The 13,277-nt window shown below is 35.0% G+C and overlaps 1 protein-coding gene across 4 annotated transcripts in view; it reads left to right on the top strand.

Moving 5' to 3' along the window:
• CCDC178 (coiled-coil domain containing 178) overlaps positions 1-13,277 on the top strand; it is a 206,627-nt gene that overhangs the window by 80,501 nt on the left and 112,849 nt on the right. For all 4 annotated transcript variants that reach the window (XM_065053434.1, XM_065053436.1, XM_065053435.1 and 1 more), the window contains 2 exons: positions 2,305-2,450; positions 5,965-6,124. In XM_065053434.1, coding sequence (XP_064909506.1) covers positions 2,305-2,450; positions 5,965-6,124 — 306 coding nt within the window. The remainder of the gene's footprint in view (positions 1-2,304; positions 2,451-5,964; positions 6,125-13,277) is intronic.

The following is a 13,277-nucleotide window of genomic DNA, read 5'->3' as shown; positions in this document are numbered from 1 at the left end:
AATATAGAGTCTCCAGCTTCCAACAGATCAAGCAATTCACCCAATCCTTCATAGTTTACCTGTTTTACAACAAGAAGAATCACACCCTGGAGGCTGCTGCATTTCACCATTCAATTTAAAGTGACATAGTTTGGTCTGCTAGCATTTAAATGTCTAAGAGCAAGATACCTAGATAAAAGCATCTGAATCCTACTCCATAATACACCAATGGTCTTGTTCAGCAACTAGGAAGAATGAAGAATACTGTTCCTGTATCAAACAGCTGAAAGACCAAGTGCCAAGGGACTCATTCAGCTTAGACAGGATACTGGACTGTTCCCCACCACAGCAAGCCATAAGGAGCAGATATTCAGTCTGTCAATATTTGGGTCACAGAATGTAGAGGAAGTCAGAATGTGCAGGAAGTCAAAGAAACAAAATTCTTCATTGGCAGTTTTGTTCTAACACAGGTCATATGTGAACCTGACTGTTTGACAAAAAAAAAAAAAGTCATGGTTTCTTTGTGTACATATTTATATCTGGCCCTGACATCTTAATAATCTTAAATTTCCTTATTTGTAAAGTTTAAATCCAGTACAGACCATACAGACATCCTGTATATCCCAGGCTATCACATTTCTCCAGGTTCTCCTGGTATTGAACCTAAAACTAATATGATTTTTCATCGGAGATTTGAGACTCTCTCTGGGCGGTTCAGTTGCATAGGGATTTGCATTAATTACCATATCTTAATTTTCTTTCTAATTATTCTATGTTCCTGCAAGAAACCTGAAATTTCCATCTAATCCTATACAGACACTTATTACAACCTTACAAAGTTCAGAGGCCGTTAAAATGTTATGTTCTTGTGGTACCTTCTATGCCTTCATATCTGTGCTAACATCTGTGGATTCCTTGTTTCACAGCTACCTTTTAGATATACCTCTAAAGAAGCACTTCTGTCATAAAGAAAAAGATCATTAGGCTATGCATCAGGCTACTGCTTCAGAAAAATGGCGTAGTATCTAAAGAAGAAATTTAAAAAATACCAATCTTTAAGTACTGTGGTGCATTCTTTGCCTACTGAATCGTGTGGTCTTGCAATTTGGTGTTTATACATGTGTGCACTGAAATTATATGTGTATATATAAGGATAATCAAAAGGTATTTTCCTCCCTCTTAATTTGACCCATTTACTTAGCTGCTTATAGCACATTAGGAGAGGTAACAAAATCTAATGCAGCAAGACCACTTTAGACCAAATAGAAGATTCCCACCTGCTTATTCCTATTGAACTGCTACAATGCTTTGGGTTTACTTTGTTCATTGTGGAGAAGATACTGTTGCTCTTGAAAGCAGAGTTTGCTTGGAGCATGTATCTTCACTTTTTTTTGGTCCTGCGACTGCCAGTGACTTTTGGTATGAAAACAACACTGCACTTTAATCTCTCTTCTGTAGAACAGGAAGTTTAGTGGAAACACTTTTGAATTTAAAGGTTCTTAGCAGCTTAATGTCAGCATCTCTTCGAGCTGGGTGCTTTTAGCTGAGGAAAGTGGGCAGGAGTTCGAGTCATTCCCTGTGCTTTAATCCTCCTCTGTCTGGAGTACAGGGCTACTATGTCATGAAAAACTTGACATCTAAAAGAAGACAACTCTGTATTTAGACAACTAAATGAAAAATACTGTTTTTCAGAGATAATGAGTAAGCCATACTCTCCCTGGAGAATGGCAACTAAAAATACTGATTTTTCCTGAAAGACAAGTTTTTAAGGAATCTGCCTGAAACAGTATTACATTTTCTAAATACTTTGATGGCCTAGAAATAATAGCTGCTAGTTAAGATGCTGACTCTGCATACACTGAAATAAATAGGCCTAAACTTAGATAATATGCAAAATTGTTACTTTTCACTATCATTAGTAAAGTTTTTGCTGTGCGAGCCAGTGCTTTTTTGCAAAAGTTCTATGTGTGAGAGCAAAATTCAGAGAGAATACGTATTTTATAAAGTTAGTGCCCTACAAACATGCATACATCCATATACAGCTTAGACAACTGCAAAAATACACATGCCATAATAAAATTTGTGAATCTATAGCAGAAGAATTGTGCAACAAGTTGAACTATAACTGGATGTGCAAAGCCATGCTTCTACAGCAATACAGGTCTTCCAGTTGGAGTAAGTGATCCAGCTTTTCACTCTGAAAGATGTTCTCCTCGGTTGGATATACTATTTCAGGAATTGTTGCACATACTTACGTGCTTAAAACATAGTATTTGGAAATCTAGCCCTGCCTAATTTACATGCTATGAATATTTTAATTCCCAGGAAAAAGATTCATTTGCTTCAAGTCAAATTGCTGAGAACTTTCAAACTACAGAAAATTTTAAAAATGAACTTAAAGAATTAAATGAATTATGGAACCTGAAGCAAATACAGATGGAAAATATGGAAAAATGTTTTCCTGATTTGCGGTAAGACCTGCCTGTTATACGAATTAAAAAAAAAAAAAAGTTTATTACTTTTATTATAGTAATTTAGTAATTCTACTTTATTACTATTATGAAACATAGTTTCATTATTTTACAGTATTATTTCTAGGAAATACAATGCGTGTTTTTTCAATAATTTGAGACTATTTTTGTCAGATCACTACTTGTACTTATAACGCATCTGTAGAAGCTATTAATGAAAAATTGCTAACGAAATTGATTTTCAGGCATCAGACTTACTTTCAGAAATCTGATAGTATACATGATCAGTTGCACCCTTAGTTAATGGAGGATCCCATGCCTTCTCTGTTTTCTCTTGTTTAAGAAGAGTGGACCTACATTTACCATGTCCTGATAATAGTCTCAGAGGGCTCTACCCAACTGAGAATGCAGGCTGTCTTCTAAGCCACGCAAGCCTTAGAGGGCCATATATGCTGATCCCACAGCAGGTTTATGCTTCAAGGATGAAGGTGAATCTCCTGTGCAATGTCAAAGAGACAGCACCTTGGTCTGTTGAATTGTACAGGATGACTGAATAGTGAAAAACTGATCCTTGTATCGTTATACTACAGCTCCCTTTCTGTGATCTCATTCACTTTCATACTGCCAGTGTTGAAAGACCTTTGAGAGATTATTGCATGAAATCCTTGACTGGGGGAAAAAACGTATTTTTACATGTAGATTTTTCAGCTGAATTTGTAGGACTGGATATGTTTTTCTCCAGCTCTTGATTAAAACAGAATGATTCAGAGGGACCCAATGTGCATTGGAACTTACTGAACTTCAAGAAAGGAAGGCAACTTTCCATGACTGAAAATCTTCTTGTTTTTCACAGCCAGTAGTCAGTAGTTTCAGAGCAATGACATGCTATATTCAGGCTCAGAGAAGGAAGGGATAATATCAACACAAAGTGATACTGAAAGTTAATTCCAGCAATTAATTGTTTCTATATCATTAAGAAGTCCATCTTTCAAAGAAAAATTTTATTGCAAATTCTTCAACTTCTAGACCTAAAATATATAGTAATGAAAACAGCATTTTTCTTGAGAACGTGCTTTTGGAGATCCCATCTGATAGAAAGAACAGTAAAGTTGAAAAAAAAAAAAAAAGTGTAAAACCCCCTCTCTGACTTCCAAATTATGCATCCAAATGCCTACTGTTCCTTTTTGTCATTCTCTGAACACAGAAGGAACAGCACATGGGAATTTCTTCATCATGTGACTTGCTGAAAACTGACTGCATGCTTATGCCTTCTGATTGTCAGAGTATTCAGCCTCTCTGTGCTTGAGAGGGAAAGGAGAAGAAGTGTTTGGAATTGTTGGTGTATTTTCAATATATTCTGCCCCTCATTAGTAAAGATTAATGGTGACAACATTCAGAAAAAAAAATTATTTCAGGCTAATCTACCTTCTATTAGTGTTTCCAGTAATCTGACATATCACATAGCATTTCATCAATCTGTCTTAAGAAAGCCTGCCATAGCCATTTCCTGTTATATTTTGTGTTATGCATATAGTTCAATATTGAATTATCTATTTGACCTGATCTTTCTTCTTTTCATAAGAGTGCTGATACCTGTCTGACCTGGTAGAAAAACTAGTAATAAAGGATTAACAAAACAGTTATGCTTTTATTCTTGGCTATTATTTCCATTTTTGGAGGGCATGTCATCAGGCTAATTCTAGCCAGAGCTGGTGAAGAAACTCAAGGTAGAGGAGTCCCTACTTCTGTCTTCACTATTGTCCTTTTACAAGTACTTTCTAGCATCTTTCTCTGACTCCTTGACTTATTATTGCTTACCATTAATGCAATTAGAGGAATAGATAATAGCTACTAGGGTGAAATAGAAACATTGACATAATGTTATCAAAACAGCAGTCATTTGAAATAATTACTTTTTTCACAGTAAAATCAACTACAAAACTGAAGTCTAGTAAAAAACATAGCCTAACCTGCCAGCCAAGGGAAAATTATATGCCACAGATATCCCAAGTATCTTATAGCAATGACTTTTGAAAAATTGTTTTTGCCCTGTTGGAACTCATCAAGACATGTCTTCACATCTGAATTTAAGAATGAACATGAAATACGTTCATTCCAATTTTTTTATCTCTGTAGAGTTTGAACCTAGTGAAATTAGAAAGACAATGAGCAAATCCTGTGAATTTATGGTCTGTGTGAGGAACATCCCTGTTTATGTCAGAGCCCTTATCATTTATATGCATCACTTCCCATGTGGTATGCCTACCTCCAGCAAGAAGGAAATAAGGGCAGAAAGCAAGTTAAGGGGATGTACTAGAGATTAGGAAGGCTGGAACGGTGTTTCAGTGCAAAGGAACTCTAGGTAATTTCTGATGGATCCCTTAGTCCCTCTTTAGAGATGGTTTTCTAGACACTGATTCAGAGGAGGCCTTTGACACTTTAATTTTCTGCAAAGAGGATTGTTCTGCAGAGAGTCACAGAAGAGACTGTGGGAAGGGTCTTGTGACCTCCAGAATTTACATCTAAATTCCCAAACTCCTAAATACGTCTGTGCTGTCAAGTATCAGCTAATCAATAAGAAGGATAACAGGTTGTTATTGGCTCCAGCTGTTCATAGATTGGCAGCGTAAATGGCTCCTGAGCGGTCAGCATAATCTTTACATGACAGATTTTTCCCTTTCTCAGACCGTTTGATTTGTTTTAAAATTCAAATAAATTTTATTTTAGTGTTAAAATAACATTTGGTTTATACAACAAAGCCTTAAAATTAGGAAAAGGTAGGCTTATATTGTTTCTTGAATTTCTGTTTTTGTGTGCACATTGTGATATAGTCATTATTATGCAGCCAACCGTTACGTTACCTACAAGACTCTATCTTAGATTATCTTGCAGAAAATCTGTTAGATTATTTTTTTTTTAATATGCTTCTGTCTAAAAGCAACAGAAATACAGACCCCGAGAGAAGAGACTGTTAGTACAAAGTGAAAACCTCTGAAAATTCCTTGACTTCACATATGTACAGGTTAAAGAAACTATACTAGGTGTGGACAGAGACAGAAGCAAAATATTACACAAATGGTGTGAAGCTGCCATTTGCAGTCCAAATAAATAATAAGACAGTGGTTACCCAGTATGGCATGGGCTCATTCTGTGTCTCAAAATAGCATTATCTCAGCAGATACTTCACATGTGGGACTGAACCAGTTCATTCTCTATGAAGTTGTTTTAAAAATGCAAGCTGTTTTTTAAAATTATGAAAGTTATGTATTTTGATAGACTCATCGAATATGGACTGATTGCCAGAGTGGCTTTAAGTGGTCTAAACATTCATGATAAGCCACATCATATAGCTCTTTTTTTTTTTTTTAAGGGTATTATTATTTGCAAGAAGACCCTATTCAAGAAGACCCTATTTTATCTATTATAGAATTAAACATTAAACCTTTAAGTAAAGACTAAAAAACAGTATGGCAGTTTATGTTGATTACTTAATTGAATATTTTTTCTTTCGAAGGAAAAATTTAAGTGATGTGATGTTTAAGCAGCAAAATATTCAGATGGTATTTAATCATCTCCGAGATGAACTAGCAGAATATGAGAAAAGGTTAAAGCAGGAAGAAGAAACATATGGAGGATTACTACAGATTAGAAAGAAAGACCTGAAAGATTTAGAAGTGAGTATCATCAGAGCTAGGTTTCTTCATATGGGAAGTGAAATTATTATTTGCTTAGTTCTGTCTCCTTTGGGGTCTAGAAAAGGGAGTTTTATCAGAAGTTTGAAATAAGTAGTATCTTTTTGTCCATATGCAAGTTTTTCTAATTAATAAGTTGCTATTTTTCTGTAGTAGACTTCTTTATTTCTATGAATAAAGAAGTAATTCTGGGAAAATTATGAAATTGTTCATTTGCATCAACACTTGTAATTTTTCATTCATGCTTAGGCCTTTTTTCTCCTTTCAACAAGTAATCAGTAAAAAATAAATCTCAGATAATTTTCACTAAGACTAGCATGTTTCCATTCATTTTTAATCACCTAACTATAAGAATAATGTTTAGTGTACGAAACATTCTTGACAGTGCAGCAGTTAGACTTTGGCTTTTTGGATAAAATTGCTTCTGAATAGTCAGGAGGTATTCCTTAACCAGACGCTCATCTGGATCTTAGATGTTGTGGTTGATACGACACAGATGGGAGGTAGAGTGTCCATAGATGTAACTGAGGAGTCAGAGGTATCTGAAATGGAAGTATAAAACATACAATCATAATAACCACAAAATCTTGAGATATATTAGATGCATGTAGAATTCTCTAAGTTCTTTTCTGTATTATTTTAATAATTAATTTTTTTTTCTCTATGAAAATGCATGATTTTCTAATTCTTCATGTATAATTTTGTTTGTTTTTACATGAAAATAGGTTGAAATGTTTCTAAATTGGGGAGACATTCCTAAATTAAGAATTTTGCAATTGTAGCTATGTTAAAAATAATCAAAAAACATTCGTGTTTGATCTTCTGTTCTTTACTTTTATAACCATCATACACTTTTCTCAGCTTAGCATAGTTTTGATAAAGTAAGCTACTCAATTACATGCTCTTTAGTATTCACTTTTACTCCCTATTTCTAATGTATTAATTAATGGTTCTGTTTGTTTTCACAAAATCTGTACTGATCAAGATATGAAAGAAAGTGAACATGTTTATAAAGAACAGAGATTGCCACTTTCTTACTTTTTACAAGGATAGAAGTCATTTCAAAATACCATATTTGGCTCATGTGTTAATTCTGAGGTCAAAAATACTGGTCAGTATCTTGACTTGCCCATCATCACCTTAGCTTTAAAAATCACTATAAGGATAATTTGGTGACATACCCTTCTTATCCACTTCTCTAGGACATCAAGATTTGATTTTCTTAATGTGTCCTGTTTCATCCTGTCTCGTTTCTTCTCTCATTTCCTTTACACACTGAGTGTGTTCCATGAAGTACAGAGTTCTTATCAGTATTTTGTTATTAAATTAATGTTGAGGTAATGAGATTATGCCAAGCTTTTGTTGGTTAAATGTAATTAGAAATATTGTGCTGCGTGCTTGAGAGCCCATTTTAGTTTTTACTGGAACACATTTCTAGTCTCATGATGACATCTCTCCACCTAGGCCTACAGCTGGAATAGAGGCACACACTGTAACCCTAGAATACTTACCTTATACATCTATAAAATCCCAAACCCCACTGATCCATTTTAAAATGTTTTAAAAAATTAAGAAACAAAAGATAGAAAATGTCATCAATATTTTTATTACATCAGAAAGATCTCTGCCTTCTCACATGGAGTTCATTTACTCTCCTTTTCTGGGGAGGACCAAACCGGTGCTAATAACACTGGCAAAGCCAAATATTCCTTCAGTACCTTAAGGACAATCAAAAAAAATCAGCAAGGTCTTCAGTTTACTACCCAACAGAAATGAGCAGAAGGCCTAGCACTGGTGGGTGGAGGATGTTTTTGAGGGCATTGGAACTAGGCTTTACAGGCAGGCTCTTCAAGAAGGCTGGCTATGAGTTGTGGAAGTTGGGCCATGGTTTTTAGTATGATGACTAGTATGACTCTCTGGAAAAGGTCACATGGACAGCTTTCAGCAGTTTTTTCCTGACAGTAAAAGTCAAATAATCTACCTTGTTTCAGTATTGCATGATAGAGATAAGTTTTCTTCTTCCATCAGGATGGAATGAAAAAGCATTTACATTCTGATTTTTGGATGGAGCAATTTCTGTGGAAGTCCTGACTTTAGGTAATGTGGTACAATGCTTATGAGGCTTTGTCACGCAGTGTCTGCAGATGAAATCTGGTTTACTGAAGCAGTAATGGTGCATATGTGTTAGGCTGGTTTTCACAGTCCTTGCTTCTCTGAGTCTGAAGCTGGGTGAGACCATTCAATCCCCAACTGACAGGTAGAGCAATAGGAATAGACTAAGCATAGGTTTAAGGTTAGAGATTAGTCACTGAAAAAGTAGTCCTCACAGGATTAACCCCCATGCGGAGGAAACAATAAGAAAGGAATGCCCTAACTTCTGGGGTACAGAGTACAAGAGGTAGTTCGAGAGGTTCTGAACTGGAGTTTCTAGAAATTCTAGTGAGACATTGTACTGAATGAGAACTGCCTGTCTTGATAGTGGCAAACATTAGAATGCTTTTTCCCAAGTGTCATGAAGTACAAAAACTAAAAAGGGATATTTGCTGTATAGGCTATGAATATATTATATATTGTAACATCACACATGTTCATAGCTAAGGTGAAAACAAAACCTCAAGCAACTCAGCATAAGTTGTATCTTTTAGCTTGGGAAAAGTGCTGTTGGTTGCTTTGGTTGATTGATTCAGAGCCAAATTTAAGCAGGAAAACAAACTGTTGACTCTGAAAATTGGAAGTTAATAGTTCCTTCTACTGAAGGAGAAATGCAGATGTACACATCAATACAAAAAGTTAGAGGTGCACAGCTAACGGTATAGTTTGGAGGTTAGAATTAAAAATAATCTCATTTTTAAGATGTGTGTCTATGAGCCATTACACCTTATGCAGAAAAGAATGATGCAGCAGTAAATGGAAACACCAGTGAGACTAAAAAACCCAACTTGAGATGTATGGAAAGGTCCAATAAAATGTTCTTTTAGTGGTGACTTCTAGGTTTTGTGAGAGTGAGTAAAAACCAGTAAGCAAGAACAAGTGCAAGACTTTTTGCCAAGAACAAAAGGTTTGAATGGTTGGACAGGAAGTGGATAGACAGTGACGTCTTTACTTGAGCAAGAGGTCCCTCTCTGCTGGAGGATAGATGGAACTGTTGTTAAATCCATAAAGGAGATTAAACAATCTCTTTTCAAGCGATAAACATGCCAGAAACTAGATGAGAGATTCAGTGAGAAAACTAGGGACCCTTGTTGTCAGCATCATGAAGTGAAATGGAGTTTAAAAATAGTCCTGATTATGGGAGAATCTGCATGAGAAACTAGTGGCCCCAGCACAGATCCAGACAGAAAAAGAAACTTTGTGGGGAGACTTTGCGGTGTATTTGTATCAGGAATGAACAGGATGAGAAGGTGAAGAATCCACGTGCCTGGTTCTTGCAGGAATACACATTGTATGATTTGGCTGGAGAGAATAGTCACAGTTTTTGCAGATCTTCTAGATTCTGTCTTCTCACAGGAGAAAGGACTGCCAAGTGTTAGGACTATGGCACATGAGTGTAACAAATGCCACAGCTAAATAGAAGGTGTGACTTCTGTTTACTGACATTCATGCTACTAAATGTGGCAAAATTTACATGTATAATAGGCATATTTTATCAGTGCATTATTTGTAGCTACTCTCATACCATCTCATTACTTTATGTTCTACAGAGACGGTACAGTCCCCAAACTATGATATTGCAATTTGGTTCAGTGCTGATATCTGCTGTATTAAACACACAGATAAGAATTTTTTGACATAACAATTTATTAGTGATTGTTGGATCATGTTCAGAATGATTATATTGTGCCTTGTTTTCTTAACCTCAAAACAAGCCTGCCTGCTCTTATTTTCTGCTGCTAATGTGATTATTTTACTTTCAATTAAAGTAACTATAAAAATAATTATTGTGGTATTTGAAGATTGAATAAGATATTTGAGTGACCAGAACTCTTGAAATACAAAAATTTGTGCTCATTAGTGTCTGCTATTGGACACAGGATCCTTCTGAAGTCCAGGTCTCTAAAGCTTTAAATTCAGACATATGTATATATAGACTTGTACTTTTGATAAACACATTAAATGCTGTTACCCAAAGCATTAAGAGATATATTGATACTTTGACTTTCTTTTTGTTTTGAAAGAGTAGCAATATCGTAACTTCCTAATTCTTTTAATTAGCATCAGTCTTCTGCTAAAAACTCCTTATGGCCCCAAAATGTTTCTAGATTTTCTATGAATTTATTTGGCCATTGCATGATACTGGGAAAGAAAATGGTAATAAATTGATATTTCTTTAGCAGTGTACCTTAAAATTACACAAAATTCAGCAATATTTCATCTAATATTGAATGAGAATTTCTTAGATATAGCAAAGGGCATTTGGAAATTCCTTTAAAGGAATGATACCAGTGCCTCCTTATCACAATGCAGAAAGTTTAAATGAGGGGAAATATACTTAAAAATATCTGAAATTTTATAGATATTAAAATAAGTTTTTAATCAGTTATTAATATTATGAAGATGTTTAGTCTGCAAATATTTGATCATAATATTTTTACCTTAACTGAAATGTTTTGCATTTTGAAACAAAACAGTATGTTCCTATGAGCACTTTTTTCTTTTATAGGAAAGCATTTTCTATCTGAGGAATGATATATCAGAAAATCCATGACTGGTTCTAACAGCTAGTCATGATATGTTTTTTCATCAGATATTGAGAGTATGACTAATGAAATAATCTACAAAATGGCATATTTCAGAAGGGGTTGTTACAGAAATATGACAATATACTGCTGAAAGATGAATTAAGAAATAGGGAAAAACAAAGTTAGATCAGGGGGGCTGTTTATCATCACGGTATTAGGTAAAATCTACTGGGTATCTTTTATCATTTAACATTCATCTATTTAGGTTATCTTTTCTCCTAGTCATTCTTTTCAGTCTTGCTGCACTAATACCTCCAGAGCAGTTTCCATCTCTTACTTTCAAAAAAATACTGTTAATCAATATTAATGTTACAGAAGAGCTTTGCTACAGCATATCCATATAAACACGAGAGTTACATTTGAAGACATATGAGAAAAGAGGATTTTTTTTAAAAGCTAGAGAGCCGTTGCTCCCTTTAGGCTATTTCGTGTGTGTGCATGGTAAGGATAACAAACAGTCTGGCTATAAAATTGTCTTTAATTAGTTGACTCAGTGGCTTCCAACAGTGTGCTACACTGGTATGTGGGACTCCCATGTTACGAGATAGACTTTTGAATCTTACTTCATGCTCCTGGGTAGTCTTAGTGTATCGACTCACATGCTGTCCTGTGGGAAGTGCTGGCAGTATTACCCAAATAACCATCCCACTGGTTTTATTGGCTCATAGGGAAGTCATATACCTTCCCTTCTGAGTAATATGCATAGCTAGAGGTTGGGTGCCATGACAGTAATAATCCACTGAGAGAAAATCAAAGAGATGTAAAAGTGGAAGTTTAATAGAAATTGTCAAGAATAGTTTTATGTTTCTTCATTGAAAAAAAAGCCATATGCTTAATAATTAAAAGCAAATTAACCCTCGTATTTTTAAACAGCATCAATGAGAACTGTTGTGATGGTCTAAAACTTATTTGTTAAAAACTAAAACACATTAATTATTCTTTCTACAAACACAAAGGCTCTTTCCAAGATTGCAAACCAGTTTTGATTATAATTTCTTCACTCACAAGACTTCAAAAATGATTTTTGCCAAGGGTGCTGTTGTAATTTGGAAGAAATTATTTTCTTCATTTTCTGTTATGGAGGTGGGAATTAAACAAAAACATGCATATTGAAAAATAGTGATTAATGCCCGAAATTGTAACTGCGTGGAATAGTAAGAGGATGTGTGTAGACTTTGGGAGATAAGAATTAAGTGATACGGGATATTGCAGTTTGTTAAGATGCAGTTTCCAGTCCTAGAGTTCTTTTCACATCTTTCCTTATATATTCTTTTCCCCCATAATGACACAAATGGTTCACAAATTTTGAATTGAAGTAACAGAAAAACAGTACACAAATATGCAAACTCTTATCAGTTTGTTGCAGGACATCAGTTTGTTGTCCTGCAATCTGGATGTCTCTGCTAATAAAAATACTGTATCTGTTGTTAAACAATCCACAAGGCATGCCACATCTCCAATGCGGTGAAAGCAAATGCTGAGATTTTTATACTTATGTACGGTTTCTTTTTGTGTTTTATTTTTACTGACATCTTAGAACTATTGCTGTGGTAGTTAAGCATCCATCTGGTTCGAGGCCTTTTGAATACGCTGTTCGCACTGGACAATTGCATATGAGAATTTTTTCTCATGTACTTGCATGAAGGATTGCCATTTACTCCTAGGGGACTTCTGGAACATACTTAGTCTTTCTCTCTGGGCTTGGTTAATTCTAAGGACATTCAGGTGAGTGGTTTGTGCTGATAGAATGTAGCAATGTAATGCAAGGAAGCCATGAGATAGCCTGTAATGTTATGTGAATGTTGTATTCATGGAAAACACAAAATTCTTCTTTGTTGTATGAAATCTGACGTATGACCCTCAAGAGGTATCTGTGTAGTGCATTGTTGAGAAGGTAACACTTACTACTTAACATGCTGGAGCTATGTTGTGAGACTTCTTTGCCAACTTCCTATTTCTTATTCTATCCCCAAAGTTAAAATAATGAATTTTCTTCTCCTGATATGGAGTTTAAGATCGTGGTACAACTAGAGTTTACATTAGCTCATTCCTAAGCCACTATGTGTCTGTTCGGCTGCAGGCTTGTGCATACTTGAAATGTTTAACTGATAATGAATTCCTTGCATAAGGCCACTGCATGAAGCTACTACCATCTTTACTGTATTTTTATAATTTAGATTGCGTTTCTTGCATATATTTACAATAGTATTTGTTATTGCATTACTTTATATCCTGCTTTTTGGGGTTGAGTTGGTTTTTGGTTGGTTTGCTTTGTTTTTTGTTTTTCTTCATTCTAGATTAAGTTTCTAAAATGAGTATCATTATAGGGGTTAAAATCTGCAGATAAATGCGGGGTTAATTAAAAATCATGGCATTATGGATTCATCATATTTCTG

This window comes from Columba livia, chromosome 2 (genome assembly GCF_036013475.1).
Source record: "Columba livia isolate bColLiv1 breed racing homer chromosome 2, bColLiv1.pat.W.v2, whole genome shotgun sequence".
Classification (NCBI taxonomy): Eukaryota; Metazoa; Chordata; class Aves; order Columbiformes; family Columbidae; genus Columba; species Columba livia.
Note: the sequence above shows the minus strand (reverse complement) of the source record. Positions and strands in the feature narration are given on the sequence as shown.